Source organism: Aquarana catesbeiana, linkage group LG09 (assembly GCF_042186555.1).
Source record: "Aquarana catesbeiana isolate 2022-GZ linkage group LG09, ASM4218655v1, whole genome shotgun sequence".
In the NCBI taxonomy this organism is placed as follows: domain Eukaryota; kingdom Metazoa; phylum Chordata; class Amphibia; order Anura; family Ranidae; genus Aquarana; species Aquarana catesbeiana.
Window position 1 is genome coordinate 228477089 of NC_133332.1, and position 26884 is coordinate 228503972.

Genomic DNA, 26884 nt, shown 5'->3' on the forward strand with positions numbered 1-26884 from the left:
GAAGTTCAATAGCTAGTAGCCAATAGCTTCCGTCTCCTACTTGCTTCAGAGCATGCGTTGTCATGTTCTCTATCTAAGTCCGTCTGAATTTTCAACAGGAAAAGTCCAATGAGGCATACATACGGTCGGAATATACGATGAAAAGCTCCCATTGGACTCTTTCTGTCAGAATTTCCGCTCGTGTGTACGCGGCATTAGGGAATCTACAAATGAAATCTCCCAAAACAAATAAAACAGTGGGAAAATGAAACCCTCTTGTAATTGCTGCAGGTAGGTAAAGATGGGAAGTGCTACAAGGCTCTTTTCGAATAACTGAAAGATATGGTAAAATTTATACATGCTGGCAATGACCCAAAATTTAACTTTCACTTAAAAATAGATTAACACTGTATTAGTAACTTAGTTGAAGAGTTATAGACATTAGGCAATAAGGTAAAATCTTCTAAATTTATTTGATTAAAAACTTAATGACTAGCAGATCAAAGAGAAGGGATTATATGGGAGTGACCCAAAATTACCTGGCACTGAAAGGAATTGATGACAGAGCTTAATACCAAGTAGACTGGAGGCAGCCTATAGAGGAGGACATTTATGCATATCCAAATCCATAAGATAAATACTTGTGCATCATCTACTATATGGGTGCTATCTCACTAGTGATTTTCTTTGCATGTCCACTCTACTGCCAGATACCTTCTACTAGATAGGTGGGGGGAATCAGCTATGGATTAGATTGTTTCATTGTTCATTTTGGTGAATGCAGTGCCTTGGCTAGATCTATAACTAATTTTTAAAGGGCAGGTGCGTGTGAGAAAGGAAAGATCATACAGAGATTTTGTTTGAAGTAGTAACAGGTACAGTTTTAAAAATATAGCTATCATCATCTTTTTAGGTGTTACAGCCTACAAAAATCTCTGAAATGTTGATCTGAATTACAGGTGACACATGGTGGTACACCACCAAAAAACGTTTGAAACTCCTCAACCTATAGAGCAGGACACACAACACATATGTCTCAAGTCGTTGAAGATATTCTAGTTGGCTCACAGTGTGATCCAATGTGTGTCCTGTATATTGTTATCAATGTACCAAATGTTCTCAGCAAACAGCAGCCAGTAACCCAGCTGCCTATATAACTGGCCCAACGTATTGTCATTTTTCCAGACATTAAAATCTGCTGAATGAACAGAAGCTGCAGAGGCAGAGTCCAGCCTTGGCTCCAGTCGATCCTCACCTTTCCTCTCTGTGTATTTTGTATTTTACAGCAATACCATCCCACTGACATCACTGGTCAGCTTAATCTATCCGATCCTTCTGTTAGCACTGTGGTGTAATGCAGAGAAGAGAGACAATGGGACTGTTGTGGCTTGGTGGATGGTATAAAATGGACCTAAGGGCAGCGCGTTTCACATTTACGGGACTGGTAAGGAGGAGGTCAGAAACATAAAGAACTCTGGGACTGCATGTATTTTTTTCACTTAACCTCTCCCTCTGCTCACCAAACCAAGCTGAATTAATGGATTTTACCCTTCAACATTTTGCTTGAGAAAGTACTGGAGTTTTGTTCCCACTTAAGAAATTTGCCTTTCCCGTCACCATATTAACCTAATTTAATTTAATTTTTTTAATTTATATTTTATATTTATTTATTATTTATTTATTTATTTCAAAACCTGACATATTTTTTTTTTACAAAGAGAACAACATTTGAATATTTGGAATATTAAGGATTATGGATTAGTGGATTTTGCTGCTATTGAAGAGCCATTGTTGTACACTTTGCTCTTGTTTAATCGCTTATTTTTATTTCTACATCAGCACAGCTCTTTGGGTCAGCTGAGGTTCAGCTGTAATGCTCAAATGAGTTGTCATTTCATTATTTTATTATTTTTGTTGTGTATCTATTTATTTTCCTTTTAGTGCATCTCATGCCTTAGACAGAACATGTTTTTGTAGCAATCACTTAAAGTGTGCTTAAAGCATAAATGTTTGATGTTGTTTTAAAGTTTTGTATAGCATTTCAGGATTATATATATATTTTGCTCTCTGTGTCCCCATGGGGAAGACTTTAGCCTCTCTTCCTGTTCTGGTGTTATTCCTGACTCAGAGTATGGCAGTGGGAAAAATAGGAAAATCTCCCTAATGGAGACCCAGAAAGCAATACAAATCTGACTTAAATTCTAACCCTCCTATAGTCTCCAAAAAGGGGGTTAATTGCTGTTTGTATTTACTTAGAATAAATGCCCTCTGACTCCCCAAGGCACAAATACAGTAGGGACACAAACAGCAATAAAAAATATGTATGATGACATGTGGATGATGCTGGACTTACAAACGAAGGGCATAAGGTAGGAAGAAATCCTTTGGGTGTAAAGAATGCTTGGTTTAAGGGTTCATCATTCTGTATGAAAGGACAGTATTGTGTCCTACTGGGATGAAAGCGTAAAAGTTTTGAAGCTGAACTCATACTAATTCCAAATATGAAAGATGGACTGGTTATTGAGCATCATGCTTTCAGTTTGGTTTCTATTTTGCATATTGACAGATAAAATATATCCATACTTCAGGGCTACCAACCCCATATTTTGCCTCCTATTACCTTTTTGTCATATATTCTGTTTAGTTCTTTATAATATAACACTTTAGGATTTTTGGTCTCAGGCATGGTCTTATAAGGTTCACTGTTCTGTTCCAGTACCAGTTACTCAATGTTTTCCATTCTTCTTTGTCACCGCCCAGGCTCTGCTTTTCTATTTTCATGTTCAACCCATTATGCTGTTTTATCACATAGGTAGCCTTTTCTCCTCTTTTATTTTCCTCTATCAGCCTTTAAAGTATTTCAAACAGGCCCCGTATATTATTTAACACATTTAATTCTTCATTGAGTGCACTTTTTTCACCCCATTTTTCCATGTTCTTACATGTGTGCATTTCTTTTGGTCTTTTAAAATTTCTTTTATTTTTAACTTTTAATTGAGGTTTATTAAGATACACCTTTATACTTTTTGATTTGTTGTTTTTTAAAAACCTTAGAACATTTTCTCAGAAATATTTGTTATTGTAGCCTTGATGATGGGAGTGTTTTATCTGTGAATGTCCAGGTATAAAACAGAACTGATGGCATGCTCTTTTTTAGTTTGTCCATCTTTCAGATTTTAAAATATGTACACAACTTTACACCTTTTTTACAGCTAGGCAGTTCTAACTCTAACCCAATTTTATCCAAAAACTATGAAAAAATATTTGGTGGGAGCTTGGCTTTAAGTCAGTAAGTAGCCAGGCTCACCATGGGGGCAGATAGGTTAAACATTTTGTTCCAGTATTTTAAAAACTACACACACCAGCCACTGAGAAAAGTTGTTGGTGTGGATTACGTTTAAATGTTGGACTAAGACCCCTTTCACACTGGGGCGTTTTTCAGGTGTTTTTCAGGTGCTTTGGCGTTAAAAAAGCGCATGTAAAGCGCCTGAAAGAAGCCTCATCTGCAATCCCAATGTGAAAGCCTGAGTGCTTTCACACCGAGACCCCTTTCACACTGGGGCGTTTTTAAGGTGCTTTAGCGCTAAAAAAAGCGCCTGTAAAGCGCCTGAAAGAAGCCTCATCTGCAATCCCAATGTGAAAGCCCGAGTGCTTTCACACTGGGGCGCTGCGCTGGCAGGGCGTCAAAAAAAGTCCTGCAAGCAGCTTCTTTGCAGCGCTTTTGTGTTTTTGCCACTGGGCTGGGTGCGCCGATGGCCTGAGCCCTTTCAAACTGCCAGCGCCCGAAAAACGCCTGAAAAATGCCCAGTGTGAAAAGGGTCTCAAGCAGCGCTTTACCAGCGTTTATCGGGCGCTGGCAGTGTGAAAGGGCTCGGGCTTTCACATTGAGATTGCAGATGAGGCTTCTTTCTGGCGCTGTACATGGGCTTTTTTTAACGCTAAAGCGCCTGAAAAACGCCTGAAAAACGCCCCAGTGTGAAAGGGGTCTAAAGCCAAAATTTTATCCTGCTGCTAAATCTGGAATACTTACTGATTCCGATATACCCTGAGAGATATCCATCTTTCAGATTTTAAAATATGTACACAACTTTACACCTTTTTTTACAGCTAGGCAGTTCTATCTCTAACCCAATTTTATCCAAAAACTATGAAAAAATATTTGGTGGGAACTTGGCTTTAAGCCAGTAAGTAGCCAGGCTCACCCTGGGGGCAGATAGGTTAAACATTTTGTTCCAGTATTTTAAAAACTACACACACCAGCCACTGAGAAAAGTTGTTGGCGTGGATTACGTTTAAATGTTGGTCTAAAGCCAAAATTTTATCCTGTTGCTAAATGTGGAATACTTACTGATTCCGGTATACCCTGAGAGATATACTTTTTTTTTGTTCCTCAGGGTTAAGGCTGCTGGGTACTATTGAAGACTCACAAAATCTAAACTCATTGATAACTGGGGCACCCTAGATTTAAACAGCAAGTCCACAAATAGATTTCTCTTTTATGTTTGGATTGGGAAAGACTTGAGGCCATGTTGAGTCTTTTGAAGAGAACTTGCCTCATCCCCAGAATGATTGTGACAGGCCAAGCTTGGCTTTTCAACCTACTGCTAACAACAAGCTTCCTCATGTATTTCTATGGAGGTTCCACTATGGAGTACTAGGTATAGTATCCACTGTACTTGAGCTCTCTAGTGAATTTTTAATAGGAGTATATAGAGAACCTAGGCAACGTTCAGAGGCTGAGAAGATTGGCTCAACAGTGTGGTGTATTAAAACAGATACGTCTGAGTTCCTAGTTCTGCAGTGTCTAGTGGATTCTCCTTAGGAGTATATAGAGTAGTTAGGCCCGTGATAAAAGTAACCTAGCTAAATTCTCAAGCCTGTCATAGCTGTGCTGGGATTGAGGGCAGTTCTCCCCACCAAGGTTCCAGATAGCATTTAAAACATAGGGATTGTTCCACAGCACAGAAAAAGAGAGAGATCCACTTGTGTAGATTTACATTTTAATAAACTTCTTAATTGCACTATAAGACCATATTAATTGTTTTTATGAATTGTTAACATGCATTTATTCTTATTTAATGAAGGTATTCCTCTCAGGTTGCAACCAGTTTGGAAATAATTGATAAAAAAAGTTTATAGATTATTGGATACAGTAATGTAAAATATTTTATGTATTTGAAATTTGTCCTTTTTATCATAATTAAAAAATATGTAAAGGTTGTTTTGATTTCACTTAGAACATAGTTATCAATATTCTGAAGAATATAGATTTTGTGGACCATGTTATACCATAGATCTCCTCTGATCTACTGAAACCACACCCTCACCCACTTTATATAATCTATAAAATTTAGAGCCAAGCTTTGATGATTTCTTCTTATATGGGATATGCCTGCAGAGTTACAGAATCATTTTCTTTTTCAATGCAGCTGGAAGGAGCTGATTTGTTAATACCTACAGTTTTTATTGGCCTCTAGATCGCAGACAAGCTGCTTCTTATTTTCTTTGCAATGCTTAAAATATACCCAAGAGAGGTGTACTGCTTGAAGGAGATTTCTCTGGAGGGCTGGGGTGTCCTGGTAAAATCTGATTTTAGGTTAGTCACTTTTACACATCACCATAGTAAAGTATTCAAATACATGAAAGACAATTTGTTTGACCCTTTTTGGCTTGATCATTTGACGCTCTTATATCTGTAGATACCCAAGATGGTGTTGGTTGGGTGGAAAGCTAGTAATCAAGCAGATTAGAAGACCTGCCTCAATTGCCCTTAATGCACCTTGATAAAATGACTTGAGCCATCTCAAATGAGCTTGAGCCATCTGCAGTGCTAGCTTGCCCTAAGATTTATCTGATCATGGCTGCACTTCCAACAACCATGTAAAGTAAATGGCAGCAGTTCCCCTATGGAATAGAGAAGGTTGCATCTTGTAGCAGTACCTTGCTAGTAGTGTGCAGCTCACATTTCCAAGTTCATGCCATCTAGACCTGGATCTTATGATTATTGTTATTTAGATTCCAAGTGGTCTCTTTTTCCAAGTAGCAAAACTAATGCCCTGTACACACAATAGGATTTTCTGATGGAAAATGTGTGATAGGACCTTGTTGTCGGAAATTCCGACCGTGTGTAGGCTCCATCACACATTTTCCATAGGAATTTCCGACACACAAAGTTTGAGAGCTTGCTATAAAATGTTCCAACAACAAAATCCGTTGTTGAAAATTCCGCTCGTGTGTACACAAATCCGACGCACAAAGTGCCACGCATGCTCAGAATAAATAAAGGGATGAAAGCTATTGGCTATTGCCCCGTTTATAGTGCCGACGTACATGTTTTACGTCACCGCATTCAGAACGATCAGATTTTTTTGACAACTTTGTGTGAATATGTGTGTATGCAAGACAAGTTTGAGCCAACATCCGTCGGAAAAAATCCATGGATTTTGTTGTCGGAATGTCCGAACGTGTGTACAGGGCATAAGAGTTTACAAGTAATTTTGATTTATATATATTTAGGTTTTAGCCCCCCCAGTACAACTTCTAATGCTTGCATAAGTGTTTCTTTACAGTGCTATGATATAGAGCTCACACAACTACGTGTAAATCACAGTATTATTATATATGTCTCCAGTAAAGGCAATAAGCCAGAAACATCAACTAGTTTCAAATACAATACTGTGGCTGTACTATATTTTCACTGTAAATAAATATCTTGGTATATACTGTATACATTGTCAGGAAATATAACACTTTTGAGAAAAATGTTTATTTTAAAATATCTGAAATCTTTAATATGTTATTCTACAGTGAGTCAGTGGGGTAAATTTACTAACGGCAAATAGACTGTGCAGTCGGCCTCGAGAGCTTAGTAAATGAGGTAAAGCTGCACTTTGCAAAAAGTGCCCAATCACATGCAAGGAAAATTAAAAAAACAGCATTTTTGCTTACACATGATTGGATAATGGAAGTCAGCAGAGCTTCTGCTCATTTACTAAGATCTGGAGCAACTGTACTTGCAGAGCACAACTGCAATTTGCAAAGAGCACAGTCTATTTAACCTTTAGTAAATGAACCCCAGTCTATCTATCTATCTATCTATCTATCTATCTATCTATCTATCTATCTATCTATCTATCTATCTATCTATCTGTTTTATGTAGCCCATTTATATAATGTAGTGCATAACTACTGAAAGGATATTGCTCTCTATTTAATTTACATGAATAATTAAACAGAAGTGCCCAGGGTTGCCTGGGTGGTCCTGATCTAGGAAAAATGGAGCACCCGCACTTGCTGAAAACAGTTCTTATGTTGGCTTCACACTGGTGAAACAACAGGGATTGGACAAGGCCTTTCAAGTTGTCCAATTATATTCTCATTAATCTACGGTCATGAGGCCAAAGACAGTTGGAACAGGAAACTGTCATCTACTATCTATGTGCACCTATAGAATTTGACCAACACAAGCTCATTCTGTAGTGTGATTGTGGTATAAACATGTACGTTTAAACCTGCCAACCATTTTTTTCCATAATATTATTTATTGCTATGCAAAAACATAGACAATAAAAAGAGCACGTCCATACACAACCATTTATTTTTATGTACATAGCAGCAAAGCTTCACCTCAAAGGGACAATACAATCAATTTAAAACTAATATTTTCCCTCCAGAAATTGGTTAGCTTGGAGTGTCTGGATAGGTTGTAGCACTCACATAGGCATACCGTTTTTAAGTCATCTGACAGAAATTGGCTGGACATAGATTATAATTTCTCATCTAGGCAGATCAAAATCTGTCCACATTGAAATCGGACACGCCTCATTATCTTCCATTTCGTCCTTAACAGACCTATCACTGTAGTTAATATATATGTCACGTCATTGTTTCTTTCTCACTGTTTATAAAGATAACTTTAGAGTATGATCTATTTTTTGTATAGGTCATTGTATGCCTTATTTATGCTATTACTGGCAGAAATGAATCTTTTACTTTCTTTTAATCATTTAAAGTGTGTTATTTACTATGGTTTATACACTGTTATATCACACTATTTATATCCTAGTTATTATATGTTGTACCCTGTGTTGATAGATGTTTAAAGGGTGGGTCCATCCAAAGCTTATAATTCACTTTTCTCTGGATGCTGGTGAGTTGAGTCATCCACCATCTCCTTTGATCTCTTTGAGCCTCCAGTGGCAAAATTCCCCTGCCACAATTTGGGAATATGTTACAAGGTGGTCACATCATTTTCTATAAGACTTGGATTCTTGGACTGTCCTAGCGGGAGGGGCCTTGGTTATATACACTCCTGCTCCATATCTTACATAGTCTTGGTAGTTGTAATTCTCTGACCTTTACATGGTTGCGTATATCGTATTGTTGGCCAAATATTTTGTCTGCCAATGTAGGGCATCTCTACTAATATGAAATAAATAGATCCAGGAGCAAGCCGTTTTATTCTCATATTAACTATGGGTAGGAATTTGGATTGAGGAGCAATGGCAGGTGAATTGTGTTGCTGGAGACCCCCTGTTTTATAGGAATTCAGCAAGTGACTCAAAAAGCCAGCTTCCACCCATAGCAGATCCTTAGGTTTTACTGAATGACCTTTTTATCTATTTTGTTTAAGGGCTCATTGAAAGCTTATGGTTTGAATTCATCTGCAGTAGCTTAGTGATATATATATTCTATAAACAATCTTACAGAAATGAATTATTACATATACGAAATTAATTTAGGAAAATATTATTCTTTGCATGATAAAGTGCCAACTATTTATTAATTGCTATAAAATAACTTTCTGGTTAATATTTTACACGTGTGAAAATAAAGGAAAAGTGTCCTCTTTGTTTGAAAAGAATGGTCACTACATTAGCTTGCTGACATTTTCTAGATGTCCAGAAGCTAGAATTCCCAGCATGCATTGCTAATGTGGTTAACAACGCATGCTGGGAATTCAAAACTCTAGCAACTACTAGGCGTCTCTACAGCTGGCAAATATACCAGCTCAGAATCTCTATTAGGAAAGGAGAAATAAGTTATTATATTGTATATATCATATATAAATAGAGAATAATATATATTGTTATTATGTTTTTACAAATTTGTATAAAATTATAACCTTGAGTGCAGTTTTTACTGTTTCCTGGTGATGGTTCCTGTATATGACACATAAATGTAGCGTACATTTTAAAACATTTCATAATAAAGATCTTTTTAAAATCAATAAATGCATTTTTTGGAAGAAAATGGCCCAGTCATGTACACTTTTTTGCAAAAAGGTTCATTTATATATTTTTTTACATTATGCATATGCAGGTGCTGGGGCTTACAGAATATTAGTCAAATAGTATTCATGAATAAATAAAAAATCACAAGTAATAAAACAGAATGGGAATTGGAGCATGAAGACAGTTATAGTCTGCTCAGGGCCAGGACAAGGGGGGTTGCAGAAGGGAAAGCTGCCCTGGGTGCCAGTAACTTGTGAAGTGGGAGGGGTGCTGAGAGAGTTTCTGCCATTACAAGCTGACAGGAGTAGTGACAGTGGCATCACTACTCCTGTTAGCTTAGCGCTGGATCAGAGAAGCCAAAATCAGGAGAGCAGGAGAGAGGTCCAGTTTTTGGTTAATTATTTAGTACCCTCCCATATTTCCAGTCTGTATATGCAGTAAAGTATGCTTATTATACTCCCCGCTGAACATAAGGGATTAACCCTTTGCATTGTGTAAATAATGATAAAAAGAAGGAAACCCTGGGATGGTACGGGTGAATGGGAAGGGAGTAAGCTAACTAATTTGCATTGTGTAAAAAGGCTGTTTAATCCTGCCTTCTCTGATCCTCCCCTTCTTCCTCTGCCCCCAATCTATGTGCTGATAGAACAAAGCCTTGGGGGTAAGCTGCACAAGCTTAGTTTAGGGTGTATTGCTAGAGAGTTTTTTTTTTCTTGGGAGAGTGCATGCGATCAGCACAGGGCCAATCAGCACTGTCCAGACAGAGAGTGAGGGGTCCTGCAGCCTCATAGGACAATCAGGGGGGAATGAAAACTCCTCCTACAAGCTTTAACCAGACACTGATAAAAGTTACAGGACTGCTCTAACTGCTGATGAGAAAAGGTATAGTGAATGCAGGCTCCTAAGTTTAGTAACACTTTCATTAACATGGTCACAAACCAGTAATGCAAGGGGTTAATGGCAATGACAATTGCCACTAATGCAACTTTGTACAAATAAATGATTACCCCTTGGGGTTTGCTGGCTAGTAATGCAAGGGGTTCATAAACACTGGCCACTTATACATCAATGACCAGTGACAATGTTAAGTGGCCAGTGCCAGTGTTTATTAACCCCTTGCATTACTGGATAGTGGCAATGTTAATTAATCCCCTCAATTCCCGAAGGGTTAACAATTTGTACAAAGGCGCATTAGTGGCTAGCCACAGTGTTTATTAATGTGAAAATTATAATAAACCGCGCTTCCTACTAATAAGTGAAAACACATATCAGCATCTTACAAATAAACTATACGGATTTCTCTATGGGAGGCTGTTTCTTTCTTCCAATGCCGCACCTGCGAATGGAGATCTGGTGACTTGATCCAGTTTGATGTTGGAGCTTCCTTTGCTGAATCGTTACAAATGACCATTGGGAGATCATCTGTTGTATGTGACTAATGGGAGTCATATAGATCTGGTGAGTATGCTGTGTGACAGGTGTTGGTGGAGGAACATCTAGAGTCATCCTATTGCTGGATCAACACTATGGAAATCACTTGATGAAAGTTTTTTTTTTTTTTGGACATTGCACTTTTATATGATTTATATGATTTTTTTTGGACACTGCACTTTTAAAAGTTTGAAACCCACTGGAGGTATCCAGGGGCAGTTATATGTATTTGTATGCACTAGCACGAGTATACAATCTTGATGAGATTGCACTAGATTGCATGTTTACGGTAATTAACTCACTGCAATCCATCAGAGACATCTAGTGGTCGATTATGATATTGCTCAAAATTGTATGCTGATATATGTTTTCACAATCAAAGATATCACCCTTACATCGAGCAGCCCCAAAACCAAATTAATATCATAACACTTTTTGTGCAAGTAAGGGAACTATACATATATTCCCCTTCAACTTAAGTGTTTATTCAGCCCAGGTTTATGTGGTTATTACTGCATAAACTGGCACAAATACTATGGGTTATTATTGTGTACACTGGCATTAATATTTGGGTAATTATTGTATACACTGCCACCAATGCTGGGGGTTATTTCTGTGTAACCTTGTACCAATGCTGGGAGTTATTACTGTGAAAAATTGGCACCAATGATGTATGGGTTATTGTTACAGAAATTGGCACCAATGATGTATGGGTTATTGTTACAGAAATTGGCACCAATGATGTATGGGTTATTATTACAGAAATTGGCACCAATGATGTATGGGTTATTATTACAGAAATTGGCACCAATGATGTATGGGTTATTATTACAGAAATTGGCACCAATGATGGGGTTTGTTATTGTGAAAACTGGCACCAGTGCAGGGTTTTTTTTTTTTTGCTGCTCTTGACGCCAATGCAGAGGGTTATTATTGCATCCACTGACATCAATTATTGTTGCAAAGATAGGGCTTATTTTATTTCTGCTAAAACGTTTGGGTGAACTCTGTTCTGAATTATTTAAACCTAAGTAAATTTATAATGTTTTAAATATGTTCCTGTCTCGAAAAGACACTAACTCACAATAAACTGGGGGGGGGGGGGGGGGGCAGATTGTAATTTTAGCCCTGGGCACCAGATGACCTTGTCCTACCACTGAGTCTGCTTATTAAATAGTGGCCAACCCCCATGTAAAAATCACTGCATTGTTCTTTAAAAAAGACCTGTAGGAAAAGGTAAAAAATATCTATATTTACCTTACACATGGCTTCTGCAAGCAAAGCCTAGGTAAGAGTGATATCATAATCCTTGTAAGGAGGATCCTAAGTCTCGTGAAAAGACACTCTTGAATTGTGCTGGAGCAACATCTCCCAAGATTCAGGATATTCAACAATCTCAGGAGGACGGTGATGTCACCCTGTGCAGAAGTGTGAGGTACGTATATTACTTTACTTTTCTTCACAAGTGCTTTTTTTTTTTTTCTAAAAGTGTAATTTGATTTTAGTTGGAGAAGACTAGAACATAGGACTAGAACTAGAAGTTGGAGAATCTAAACACCCCTGCATGTTAGCCTATGTGTTCATGCACACGTGGGTGTTTAGAGGAGTTTAAAGGCAGAGACGCTTATAGGCAGAAAAAAAGAAAAACATAGCTAGCGCATCCTGGAGTAGCAGCTTTTTGGCAGAAAAAACACTTGACACATGTAAACGCAGAGTTAAGTGTTTTTTTTTCTGCCAAAGTGCTACTGCCAGGAGGAAAGGAGTCTTTCAGAAACTTATGAATTTTATGTTGTGTAATTTAAAAGTTGTATTAACAGATTAAAAGCCACATAAGAACCCAGTCCACCCCCCCACCCCCCCCCCGCCTTTTCTTTATTTTTTATTTTTATTTTGTTTTTCTTTTATAATAATATAAAAATAATGTGTATTTCCTGGAAGTTAATTGATAGTATAGTATTTTTTGCAGTTTTGTTTGTTTATATTCCTTGTTGAAATATTCATTAAAAATGTATTAAACCAGGGGAAAAGGGAAAAAAATAGTCAACAGAAACAAGACAGGACTACAAAACCCTGTCCCTCTCTTTTTCTCTATAATACAGAGGGGCATGGTTCTGTAGTCCTTAGAGATAACTGAGGACAGGAAGTTATCAGCACACAAGATTTCTGGAAAGATCAACAGGTATTTGTTTAACTTATCAAATGGGCATAAAACACTTCCAACTGTATATTTCAGTTCAATATTAGAGTTTACATACACCTCAATAAATGGACTTTGCATTTTGTTACAAACTTTAAAGGGTAACACAACTTTTATGGAAAAAAAGAAGGTAAAGCAAGTAAAAAATAAAAACAACCTAGCATATACATTTGCTGCTACACAAGCCACATTGTAGTTTAATGTTATAAAAAAATAGCTTTCCTTTTTATGCTGCAACTGCTGACATTTTCTGTAAACTATGGCAACCTAGGGGCGTTCTGTGCTCCCCTGGTGTACAGAACACCCTCAGAAATGTAATTTCCTGCTTATGTGTCTCAGAGATAAGCAGATGGTCCAGTCTGAACCTAGGTTCAGACCAAACTTTGGCTGTTTTTGATCCGATTGTCCAGTTTTTGATAACATCAAGTTAGCAAGTGGCGGGCATTGTGAATGATGATGGATTTACCATGAGGGACATTTTCTGGGGATTTTTTTTAACCACTTCAATACCAGGCACTTTCACCCTCTCCCTGCACAGGCCAATTTTCAGCTTTCAGCGATGTCGCACTTTGACGCTGTACCCAAACAAAATGTTTAGCATTTTTTTTGAGACAGATAGAGCTTTCTTTTGGTGGTATTTAATCTCCACTGGGTTTTTTTATTTTTTGCTAAACAGACCAACAATTTTGAAAGAAAAACTTTTTCTTAGTTTCTGTTATAAAATTTTGTAAATAAGTAATTTTTTACTTTCACTGATGTGCGCTGATGAGGCTACAATGAGGGGCACTGATAGGCTGCACTGATGAGGAGGCACTGATAGGCGGAACCCATATGCACTGATAGGTGGAACTGATAGGCGACATTGATGGGCACTGATAAGCGGCACTGATGGGCACTAATAGATGGCACTGATGGGCAGAACTAATGAGAACTAATGCACTGATAGGTGACACTGATAGGCGGCACTGATAGGTGGCACTGATAGGCGGCACTAATGAGGAGGCACCGATTGGCATCAATGATGGGCAATGATTGGCATCCCTCATGAGCACTGATTGGCATCACTGGTGGTCACTGGTGGGCATCACTGGTGGGCATCATTGTAGGGCACTGACAGGATTTACCAAATCAAATAATCTATGGGCTGCTTAAAGGGTCTATTTTTTTAAAAATTGCTGGACGAATGGCATGACAAATTTTCCCTGTATTTTGTCTAATACCTTTATTTCCTATGATTGTCATCTCCCTCTAGTGGCCATAATGCATTCTTTTCCTGACTAAGGTAATTCAGGAAAATACCACATTAAGGCCGTGTGTCGGCTCTCCTTTTCGCACACGCTGTCAGTGTAAGGAGAGGAAAGCCGATAACTGCGATTTCCTATTTACACTGTGATCAGCAGTGATTGCACACAGCTGGTCACATGGTAAAGAGCCTATGTCACAGGCTTTTTACCGAGATCGGTGATCGCCGCACACGAGCGGCCCATTCTGAAGGACGTCTTATGACGTCCATTCAGGATGGTAAAGCCCCCGCCCGGCCTTCATTGTGCTATAGGCCGGGCGGAAAGGTGTTAATAAAGGACTTGTCCAGTATTTGGGTGTCTTTATTCTAGTGTACACTTTTTTTTCTCAAAGTGTAGGGGTACTTTGGGGGGGTATCTGCAGGTCCCCTTTTTTTAAAGGGGTCCTCCAGATTACAGTAAGACCCCTGCTTGCAGACCCCCCACCAGGCTTGGTTTGTGGAAGAGACCCTTGATTTGATCAACATGGGGACTCATCTTGTGACCTTGTATGGTTCAGGAAAGCACTGTTTACTTTTTCTTTTAACCTTATTGAAGTATCACAAAATGATACACTTATTGCAGTGATTTACTCTGTGTAAAAATGCATGTCTGTAATGCACCTCATGGAAGTATTGTGGTGTAAACAGGGTACATTTTTTGCAGATCAATGCATCTCAACTTAGTTACTGTGAAAAAGTGCTAAGACAGAAATGGAATTAACAGAAAATCTTACTGCTTCCTGTCTATTTGATGGACGTCAGACAGAACAGGAAGTGAGGGGGATTCTCCTCACTTTTATTGGAGGCACAGGAAACAATATATTTTCTATTTCTGGATACAATTTGATGAGATGACATTGACTCCTCTAGATTCAGCACACTGGTAGGTGGTTACCGTTGATGACATCCTCCCGTTTCTTTACAGCTTTCCTCTTGTAGACATGCGGACGGTGCTGTGCTTGCAGTAACTGCCGATTGTAGAAGACAACAGTCATCCCTGTGAGGAGACACAGCAGGATGCTGGCAGTAAACAAAGCAATGCCAATTAACAGGAAATAGAGATATTCATAGAGCGTAAAGAAGTCCTGGCAATGGTCAAATGAGCTGGTTTCAATCTGCAACATCGGGTACTGGTTTAGGTATTTTGGAACGCCACATAATATCTGTTGCTTTTCTGGAAGACAAATTGTTTTTGTTGGTAAGATAAAGGATTTATGCACTGAATTAAGTTTACAGACAACAGAAAACTTTCCATCTGTCCAATTGAGCTCTCCATAAAAGGCGCAAATATCAAGCATTTCGATCATGTTTTTGATAAGGCCCAACTCCAACCAAATTTTATATAGTGTGATTAGAGTAGGGAAGAGTTATCATTTTTGTTAGGTTTTCTAAAAAGAAATGCGGGAGCAAGTGGGGGAAAATCAATTAAAAACATTGTTAGGCTTTCCATTCCATTTATATTCTACTTAAAATAATTTAAAATTTCTGTCAGTGTTTTTTTCTGTCTATGACACCATTGGGAAGATTTCCATTGCTTCCTGTGTTTATGACACCAGGGCAGAAAATCAGTGGATTGGTTTTCACCAGAACAGGAAGGCACATTTCCTTACCTGACGCTACAAAAAAATATAGATTTTTGTCTGTATCCCCACCAGAGAGATTTGCCATCACTTCCTGTCCTAATAGAATGATATAGTAAATCTCTCCAAAAAGGGCAAAGACAGCATTAAAAACCCTGCCCGAGGCCTGTTCCCGCTGTATCCAAAACAAAATAAAAAGTTTTATTTAGAGTTGTACTTGACCTGCTCATGTACATTTACTGCGGCAGGTCGGATCTCCTGCACGAACCGATGTACCTGTATATTGGTCCTGGCAAGGAGGATAGTGGGCGGGCGCGCGCTCCACGGGAGCGTGCCCACCGGTTCCGTGGACTCAATTTTGCCGGCAACTTGTGATCACTGTGTACAGAGGCAGAACGGGGTATTGCCTATGTAAACAAGGTGATTCCCCGTTCTGCCTAATGACCTAATGTCAGGAGATCTTCTGTTCCCAGTGATCGGGAACAGTGATCTGTCATGTCCCAGTGAGCCCATCCCCCTACAATTAGAACACACTCATGAACACACCCATGTAATAATGTCACTGGTGCCCAAAAAGTGTCAAAGATTTGTCCACTGCAATGTCACAGTCCCGCTAAAAATTGCAGATTGCCACCATTACCATTAAAAACAATAAAAAATAAATAAAAGTCCCTACATTTATCCCGTAGTTTGTAGACGGGATAACTTTTGCGCAAACCAATCAATATACGCCTGTTGCAATCTTTTTTTTACCAAAAATATGTAGACGGATATACACTATATTGTCAAAAGTATTGTGACGCCTGCCTTTACACGCACATAAACTTTAATGGCATCCCAGTCTTAGTCCGTAGGGTTCAATATTAAGTGGGCCCACCCTTTGCAGCTATAACAGCTTCAACTCTTCTGGGAAGGTTTAGGAGTGTGTCTATGGGAATGTTTTCATTTACACAGGTACAGGCATGGAAACATAGGAAGAGGTACAAAAGACTAATCCCAAAGACACTGGGAGTGCAGGGATACAGAGACACCCATATTAGAAGCACAAAGAGTGCAAAGGGAATACAGGAAAGTACTAGGAAAACCCTAGATAAATCATAAAATAAAAAGTTTTATTTCGAGTTATACTTTAACCACTTGCCAACCTGCTCATGTACATTTACTGTGACAGGTCGGCTCTCCTGCACGAACTGACGTGTTTCAAAAGGTAATGGAGGTGAAACCTCTTAACTAGAAGGGGAGCAGAGACATCAGAAGCTGGGGCTCAAGATATTTGTTTTGGACCAAAGTCTCTCTAGTCTATAAAGTAATGGAGTTTTGGAGCGCTTGTAATCCAGTATCTGGAAGACCTTGCATTCCTGGGATGGGTTGGCAGGAGGGTCAGCCAAAGATGGATAGGAAAACTTGTTTAAGACTAATAATTTAAGAAGTGACACATGAATTGAGTTAGGAATCTTAAAATGTGGGGCACACAGAGCTGCAACAAAATGGGTTGACTCTTGTGGTGATTACATAAGGCCTAATGTGACATGGAGCAAATTTCATAGATGGAACCTTAAGTTGGATATTTTTGTTGCAAGTTAAACCTTATCCCTGGGTTGAAGAACGGTAGCCTTTTGCTAATGCTGGTAAACAAATCTCACAGCAGATAATTAATGCTGGCTTTGGACTAACTCAGACCAGATCTGATTCATATTCTTCTGTGAGTAACCAGGGCAGGAACTTCTGAAGTACAAGGCATCAACAAGGTAATATGTTGGTGTTTACCATAACAGGAAATCCTGAGTATCATGATGATTATTATGGGCAAACTCTGCCCACGGCAGAAGAGCAACCCATTTGTCCTGATGGGCACACACAAAAGTTCGGAGGAATTGTTCAAAAGACTGATTTGTTCTTTCAGTCTGCCAATTGGATTGCAGATGGTAGACTGTAGAAAACTGTAGCGATACCTCCAGGCATTTACAGAGCCCTTCAGAAGCACGCGGTAAACTGGATCCCACAGTTGGACACTATAGAAGTTGGCATCTCATGGAGTTCAAAAATATCTCGAATAGAGATTGATACCAAAGCTGCTGCTGAAGGTAGAGATGAAAGAGTTACAAAATGGACCATCTTGAAGAATCGATCTAGCACTACCCAAATCACAGGCAGGTCTGTAATAAAGTCCATAGCTATATTACACCAGGAATCTTCTGGAACAGGCAGTGGTAGAAAGCACCCTGTATGAGATTGAGTAGGAGATATTGTCAGGTCACAGACTGAACAGGTTTTAACATACTCTTCCACATCCTTGTGGAGCTCAGGTCACCAGTATTGGTGTGAGAGGAGAACAAAGGTTCTATGGGGGCAGGGTGTCTGTTAAATATGGAACCATGAGCTTAGTGCAGCTCTGCAGGTACAAAGGTTTTGCCAGGAGGAAGGTTCATGCCCCAGGAAGATGTCACGTGTGACAAAACATGTTGGGCGGTGCTACGTGCTGACACCATCGCGCCCCATGTGATACCATAAGAACGGGTGTACATTTGTTTGCCGGCAAAAGGATTTTATATTTGCGCATACGATTTTTTAACTATGTAAGTAGCCATTTGGCTTTTTTTCTTCAATTAAACATTATCTGAATGGTATTACACTATTGGAGCTTTCTTTCTCCCTATGAAACTTCTTTGGATGATCTGTAGATATTGCTGTGAGTGGAGGTTATAGTAAAGGATTTACCTGCTGTTTTGACTGTCATTACCCTGCAGAAGTTATTCTGCTTGCTTGTTTGACCATCCTAACGATAAGTGGTCCCTAATATCTGGTAAGAGTCCCCGATTACCACTTATGGTCTGTCACAGAAGATTCAATATTTATCAACTGGTGGAGGAATACACATCTATTCATCTTGGACTTTTTGATATTTTATTATGGACTTATTTATTTATTCATTTTGGTGGATTCATTTTGCTGTTATTTATTTGTCTTGCACCTTGCACTCGCTATGCTTTTTTTAGTGTGTTGTAGCACTCAGTACACTTAATCGATCAGTGCGATTATATGTTTGTTAGACTTATTCATTTAATCAGTGGATTTGTCGTTTATCCATTTTTGTACATTGCACTTTATAATTTTTTTTTAGTGTGTCTTAGCACTTAATATATATATATTAAGTGATATATATATATATATATATATATATATATATATATATATATATATATATATATATAAAACAATGCAAAATACATACAAATAACTATTGCGCTAATCAATTAAATAACTATATATATATATATATATATATATATATATATATATATATATATTTATTTAATTGATTAGCGCAATAGTTATTTGTATGTATTTTGCATTGTTTATATATATATATATATTTATTTAATTGATTAGCGCAATAGTTATTTGTATGTATTTTGCATTGTTTATATCACATGGTTAATCAGCAGTCTTTACTATAATAAATGATTGTTATAATTTAGCACGGTATATTCCCCCCTGTTTTTTTACCTAGAGGAAAGGCTGAGTCTCAGATAGAGGTCTCAGTCAGGACTCAATAGAAGTTTCCAGATTTACCTGATTTTAAGGTAAAGAAAAAAATTAAACCAGGAAAAGAATAGGGACCAATGGGCCTCTGTCAGACTTAAGTTACTGCAGGTTCTTATGATCCTTGTAGATTGTGGTGTGATGAGGTGAACCTTCCAAGAAATATCGCCACCTTTCTAGGGCCAGTTTTACAGCAAGTAATTCTCGATCTCCAATGGAGTTGTCTTTCTCTGCTGGGAAAAATGTCTTAGAGAAAAAGGCACACGGGTGCCTAGCTCCACTAGGGGACTGAAAAATGACTGTTCCCACTCCTACATCTAAATGGATTAAGGCTTGGTATTGTCTGCCCTCAAGAGAGTAGGGTCAGAAAGGAAGGCTTGTTTGATGCATGAAATGCTTCCACTGCTTCAGACGGCCAATTCTTGGGATCAGCGCTCTTTCAAGTAAGGCCTGCAAAAGGGGCCACAAGCATTGAATAATGGTGAATAAACTGCCAATAATAATATATTTAAAGATAAACTTTTCAATTTTAGCATAGAGTCCATTGTCCTGATCCTGAAGATGCTGTAGGATGGTACGGTCAATGCTGTCTGTGAACAGAGAGATCTGAAGAAAAAATGAGAATGCCATCCAAAAAGCTGACCACACACACATAAAGAAGGTCTCAAAAGATCTCATTCACCAAATGGTGGAAACCTGCAGTCACTGCACAGGCCAAAGGGCATTTCAAGATTTTCATAGTGGCCCTCCCTAGTACTGAACACAGTTTTCCACTCATCACCTTCCTTTATGTGAATCAGATTGTAAACTTCCTGCAAATCTAATTTCATGAAGATTTGAACCCAAATGAGATGGTGAAACAATTCAGAAATGAGTGGCAATGGGTAATGGTTTTTCATCGTGATGGCGTTCAGGCCTTATTAGTCTATACAGGGATGAAGCCAACTTTCATCTCTACAAAGACTGTAAGGACACCTTGCCAGAGCCAAAAAAGAGCACTTGCTGAGGAAGAGGCATGAACCGATCCATCAAAGATTTTCCTGAAGAGAGTTAGAAATGCTATTATGCTGTTAGTGACAGGATCTAGCCTTTCCCAGAGTGTAGCAGCCCAGGCCAAAGCATCCCCCATGAGCAGGAAAACAATATAAGGCATCTTGGCATGGTCTGGGGTGAAATGCTGTGGCTGCAGTTACATTGAATCACAAACCCATGGTGGAATTTTGGATCTATTGAAAATGGGAAGGTGGCTGCAGATGCAAGGAGGACACTGAAGGCATTGGTTGCTGAGGTGGAGGTGGCGGAAACTGAGCAGACTGTTCAGGTGCTACTGCAAGGAAGACTTGGATTTGATCCAGATGATTGGTAACTGCATGGAGGTGGTGCAACAGTTTTTATAGCAGATACTCAGCTCGACCCACTGGTTGCTGTGGAGCCTCTGACATTTTGGTCTAAGCAAACTGTTATAGATTAGGGAACCTACTTCCACTAGGGGCTGAGTGGTTGACTGGAACTTCAAGTAGCAGCTGGCTGGATAGTGGGGAAAGTCATAAGTTGGACATGGAGAACTCAGCTGGCTGTTTGCTTGCTGGAGTTGAGAGGCCTGAAAAGGGCTGAGGTGCAAGGTCTAAGATACTGCCTTGTCTTCACCAGAGCTTGGAGATGTTGCACTGCAGGTGAGAACTTTCTTGCGATCCTCAAACTCTCCTGAGTAGGTCACAACCAAGAACAGGTGAGACTTTCTGGCAGCGCTGAGGTAATAGGTAACAGAACATGCTGCAGTAAGTAGCAAGAGTGCATGAGAACACACAGAGACACAGGAGAAACACAGGCTGGGAGGTTGAGGTAACAAGGAACTGACTGAGACACACAGGGAAAAGACAAGCAGGCACTTACTGAAGTGCAGAGGATAAAGAGATAGTAAAGGAACACAGGAACAGACACGAGGACACAGGAAGGGGTACCCAAGACTGGAGACCAAACACACTGCGGGAATAGAGAGACACACAGGCTAGGAACACGGAAAGCACAAAGGCAATACAGGAGAGCAGTGGGAAAATGCTGGATAATCACTGGGAAACACAGGGATCTAGCTGCTAGCATGTAGACATGTTGCTCGCACACTGAGCAATCTGCATGCTAGCCCTTTAAAACAATGTTCCCTATGTGATTTGCTGGAAACTGGCAGCTGCACACAGAGGGAAAGTCCGAGCTCTGGAAAATGGAACAGGAGAGTGTGACATTGACAAATAAATCGCACTATAAGACCCTGAACAGCTTTTGTTTTGATTCACATGGATTGTATATATTAATTTAAACTGAAAGCTTCCACTGGGCTTTATAATTCAGGACAAATCTTTTTTTTTTTTAAATAATGGATAGAGTAGTCAAGGACTTCTGTTGCTGTTATGTCCTTATAACTTGAACTTGTTCACAACTGGATGATTGACATGACTCACTAATCTATGTGAGCATCCCCTCTAGTAAATCTCAGTTTCCTTAATAAATGAACTTCAGTGGGTCAACTCAGACTGGTTTGACAACATTAAACTCAACATTGCTGATTGGTGGTACAGCACAAATCAAAGTCTTGGCAAAAGATTAATCGGGGTTGAATTACTAAAACTGGAGAGTGCAAAATCTGGTGCAGCTGTGCATGGTAGCCAATCATCTTCTAACTCCAGCTTGTTCAATAAAGCTTTAACAATAAAACCTGCAAGCTGATTGGTTTCTATGAACAGGTGTACTAGATTTTGCACTCTCCAGCTTTAGTAAATCAACCCCATTGGGCGCTGTAGCTCCTCAAAAGAGCAAAGATAAGACTAAACATGGCCAGACTGGTAAATATTTTTTCATCATCATCGTCATCATCTATTGCAGGTCGACTATTAAAAAAAAAAATGTGACAGTGACAGAGGCACCTAAGCTATGCCACTTCTAAGGGGTGCTATCATTTTCTAAAATCTTTGCCATTGAGATAGTTTACAAACAAAGCCATTTAGTTATTTATATTGCATACAAAAGAAATACTGCGCTTGTGCAAAAAAAACCAAAAATCATACAAATAAAATTAAACCATTACAGTGTAAATATTCAGCAACACCACTAACGTGAGATATATTCACATTACATAGCATATACAAAAAAAGTGTTGCGCTAAAAGTTATTTGTATGGCGATTTGTAAAAATCCACAGGAAAAGTAAAACCCTGTAAAGATACAAATATATAAACTGCTATTGCTGAAATTTTACAGACAGTATAATGTGCAAGGGATAGAGCTATCCCAATTTGGACACCACTATCTCTTGAGTCACTAACCTGGGATATATCAGCCTGTAGCCATTAAAATCTCAAAAATCAAAACTTCTATCCTGCAAGCTTGTTTCAGGTTACAAATTCACTAGGTAGAAAAAGAAGCATCAGGATGACCGCTTTAGATCTTACATCTTAAAAAAAACAAATGGCAGATTGCTTTCTAAATAATTCCTTACCGTAAATTTTCTCAGAATGCTCTATCATCCAGAACAGAAGATATTGTATCTGACAAGTGCAGGCCCAAGGATTCCCATCCAACCTCAGTTCCACAAGAGATGGTAATTTGTACAGAATTTCTACTCTTAAGCTTGTTAGGGCATTAGAATGCAGATGAAGAACTCGCAGGTTTGTCAGGGACTCCAGCACATTCCCAGGCAGCCAAACAATTCGGTTGTTGCCCAAATTTAAAAATGTTAGACTGGACAATGGCTGAAAAACCTCAGGTCTTAGAACCATCAGTTGATTGCTGCTTAGATCCAAGTAGGAGAGGTTGTGCAGGTTTTGGAAAGCCTGGTGGTGAATAGTAAATATCAAATTGTTGTGAAGCTCAAGGTGTTTCAAGCTTGGGTATTTGCAAAATGACAAGGTCTTAAGACCGGTGATTTTGTTATAGGCCAGTAACATGGTGTGAGGGTCTTCATCTATATCTTCAGGAACAAAGTGTAGTCCTTTGCCATAGCAGTCCACCTTTCCACTGAAACAGGAGCAAACATCGGGGCAACAAAATATCTTTAGAGCGTTGAGACCAATAAGGATAGATTGTATGGAGAACCTTACAAAACAGTTCATCCTTTGATTGATCTATTGCATCAAAGCAAAAAATCAAAGTGCACCTGGAGAAAGTGCTTCAAGACTTCCTTAAGTCCAAGGCTAAGCTCAAAACATTGATCTCACAGGGTCTTCCTGGTTAGTTTCCATGAAGTTTAAGAGCTATTTTGCACGTTTAGTGCTGTGAATTAAACTGGCAAATGTTATAAACTAGTCCCAAAGTCTTAGGATAAAAGACAGGTCATATGAGCTGTGCAAATATTCTCAGAGATTAATTGTGGGTTGTGTGCCCTCTGCATTGCTGCATTGTTCTACTATTGACAAAGAACCAAGACGTAACTCCACCCAGCAGAATAAAGAAAGAAGATAAATATTTCTCACTCCAGGCAGAAAGGACATATTGTAAGAGATTAACAAGGCTGACATAATAGTATTTGCGATAGGGGTTGAAACATCTAAAGTTTCCTTTTGTCAATCTAGGAGAATCAAGGTGCGAAATTAAGGAACAGATTATCATAAATTAATAATTTAAGGGCAGCTCCATCAGGATTGTTTTTTCTTCTTATTATTATACTTATTAATATGATTATTATTATTATTATTATTATTATTACTATTGTTGTTTTTATTATTAATAATAATAATAATAATAATAATAATAATAATAATAATAATAATACATAGATTTGCTGTTTAACCACTAATGCTCACAGTAGCTCACAGCCATTATTTTGCTTCCTGTTTAACAACTATTAGGAGAACATATCAACCACACAAGTATTGTATTGTTTTCCGTGGGTTAGCTGTCTGACAGACTTTGTAAGAAGCAGCACCCTTGCACTACATTGTTGGTAGTAGATCTAAAGAAGCCTGTACAATTATATTGTGTAGTATATGGTCATTTTATATTTAATATACAGCTTCCCTTTTAAGTGAATCTGTGCCCAGGTCGTGCACACTAAAATGCACAATAGAGGTAGTGAAATCTTAACTTTTTTCTTTGAGAACAAATCTTGTTAGGCTTCAAGCCTTCTAATGTAAACAACCAAGAGGTGTTTCTAAACTGTTAGAACCAACTAGAACCCAATTTCAGAAAATTTTAGAATTTGGCATCTGGCATGTCTGTGCATAGCAACCATACAGCTTAAATGTTTTATTTTCAAAGCTTGACCTAAAAAGCTTAAAGCGGAGGTTCACACAAAAATTGAACCTCCGCTTTTCGGAACCCTCCCCCCCTCCGGTGTCACATTTGGCACCTTTCAGGGGGGTACAGATACCTGTCTAAGACAGGTATTTGCACCCACTTCCGGCATAGACTCCCACGGGAGTCTATGCCTCTTCCCGTCCCCACCGCGCTGTCTGCTGGGACACACACGGGTCCCAGAGACAGTGGGGACCAGTTAGGAAGCGCAGCGCGACTCGCGCATTCGCAGTAGGGAACCAGGAAGTGAAGCCACAGTGCTTCACTTCCTGATTCCCTTACAGAGAATGGCGGCGGCAGCACCCGAGAAACGAGGGATGATTCGGTCTCGGGTGCAGACATCACTGGACCATGGGACAGGTGAGTGTCCTTATTTTAAAAGTCAGCAGCTGCAGTATTTGTAGCTGCTGACTTTTACTTTTTTTTTTGTTCGCAGGACTTTAAGATAGAAGCCGATTGGTTGCCATGCACAACTGCTGCAGATTCTGATTGCTCCGGTCTTAGTAAAATCCCCCTTTGCTGTGATTGTTGAGGATCATTTAGACTAAATAGATTAAAAAGCAGCTAGAGAGGTCAAGGATGACTTGTTTTAAAGCTCTTTTACTGTGTGTTAATATAATGTAAATTGTTTAAAGATAAACTCTGAGAATATTTTTAAAATGTATATTGGGCCTGCTTGGTTGCTTGGTAGCTACAGGATTTGTTTACTAAAAGTATATAAGCTGCTCACATTGCAAGAGAAATTGCACAATGCAAGGGAATTCCCCCCCAGAACGTAGTGGATGTGATGAATTTGCAAATTATACCAAATCATATGCAAAGAAAAATAATTTGACATGATTAGATGGTGGAAGTCAACAGAACCTCACCTTGTGCATTAAGCACTGGGGAAATTTTCCTTGAAATGTGCAACTTCTCCTGCAAAGTGAAGTCTATTTGCCTGTAGTAAATCTACCCCTCTATGTCATATCTGGAGGTCTGCAGAAGAGTCTCAAGATCACTGTATTAGGCTGGTCATACCATGGGTTGCAGGAAAGAAATTTGCAAGATTCCCCATCATCACAGACAGTGCTGACAGGGAGTTTAGCAATTGTCTTCTCCCAGTGGAGGCGGGCAAAGGGAAGCCATCACCGCTGGGAGAAGACAGTGATTATTGCTAGTGGCTATAGCAGACAGATAATTTTGTGTTGCCACATCCCCCATTGCTGTAACTGTCATCTGATTTCTTTATCTCATTATCGACATGAGAGAGAGAGGATTCCAACTTCACATCCCCCCTGCTTTCTTCTCCAGCTCTCCCAGGATTGGCTTCTCCACACCTCAGCATGATTGTCATGTGGTGCCTTTACTGAGTTTTGACTGGATGTTACTCAAAACTCAGGTAGGAGAGTGTAGAGGTGGGCGGGGAGTCTTGTGACATCACGACTCCACCCACAAACTTCGGCAAAGAGACCCACCCACCGATTCCAGGATTTTGCGGGGCTCCTACTGCTGAAGGGGGTGACATTTGCAAGGTAGGGATACATGCAGGAGGCTTGCATGTATATATACATTAATACAGTGCCATTAGTTTATACTGGATGATTGGTGGGTTTACATCCACTTTAAACATTTGTTCATTACATTTGTAGCAGGAAAAACAAGTCCATCAAGTCCAACCTATGTGAATAGGTGAATATTTGTAGGGTTATATAAATTGATAGGATTCCGCGCTTAGGTATAGGCTGGGCTGCTGCCTCCCCTAGGGGGTTCCAGAAATGGGGCACCGATTGTGAGTTAGGAAATTAATAAAGGGGTAGGTGGCGCTGCAAGTATTTATGACAGGGAGTGTTGTGTACCAGTAATGTAAATATTAAAAAAACTCAACCTATTATGCCCCGTACACACGGTCGGATTTTCCAACGGAAAATGTGTGATAGGACCTTGTCGGAAATTCCGACTGTGTGTAGGCTCCATCACACATTTTCCAACGGATTTTCCGACACACAAAGTTTGAGAGCAGGCTATAAAATTTTCCAACAACAAAATCCGTTGTTGGAATTTCCGATCGTGTGTACACAATCCGCCACCAGGCATGTACTGGCCATCGGGACTACAGGGAGTTTCCCGGTGGGCCGATGGCTCAGTGGGCCTATTTCAGTGACAGTGGACCGCCGCCTCCCTCCGGTCCTCTGTCCCCCCCACAGTGCTCACCTCCTCTCCCTGGCTAGTTATGCAGCGCGCCTGAATACAGACATGATGCTCAGGGGTCAACACTGAGAAGCTCATCATACGATCCGGAAGGAGGGTGGCCTCATTTTCCTGCCTAATCTTGTCCCATTGGGGGGGGGAGGGGGCGCCAAACTGATTCTTTGCCC

The 26884-nt window shown here is 39.4% G+C and overlaps 2 protein-coding genes across 9 annotated transcripts in view; one reads left to right on the top strand and one right to left on the bottom strand.

Moving 5' to 3' along the window:
* The window catches only part of GRIN1 (glutamate ionotropic receptor NMDA type subunit 1), a 135960-nt gene extending 130761 nt beyond the window's left edge, over positions 1-5199 (top strand). For 6 of the 8 annotated variants that reach the window (XM_073599906.1, XM_073599914.1, XM_073599910.1 and 3 more), the window contains one exon: positions 1266-5199. In XM_073599906.1, the coding sequence (XP_073456007.1) occupies positions 1266-1334 (69 nt within the window). In that variant the 3' untranslated portion in view covers positions 1335-5199. Of the gene's footprint in view, positions 1-1164 lie in introns of all 8 variants that reach the window. The other 2 variants (XM_073599907.1, XM_073599912.1) reach the window with 2 other exon arrangements.
* LRRC26 (leucine rich repeat containing 26) lies at positions 2093-23635 on the bottom strand. The gene is made up of 2 exons (XM_073599916.1): positions 22735-23635; positions 2093-15296 (listed from the first exon to the last, which is right to left on the bottom strand). Exons 1-2 carry the CDS (start codon positions 23345-23347, stop codon positions 14995-14997), a joined length of 915 nt encoding a protein of 304 aa, XP_073456017.1. The 5' UTR covers positions 23348-23635; the 3' UTR covers positions 2093-14994.
* Positions 23636-26884: the final 3249 nt, after the last annotated feature.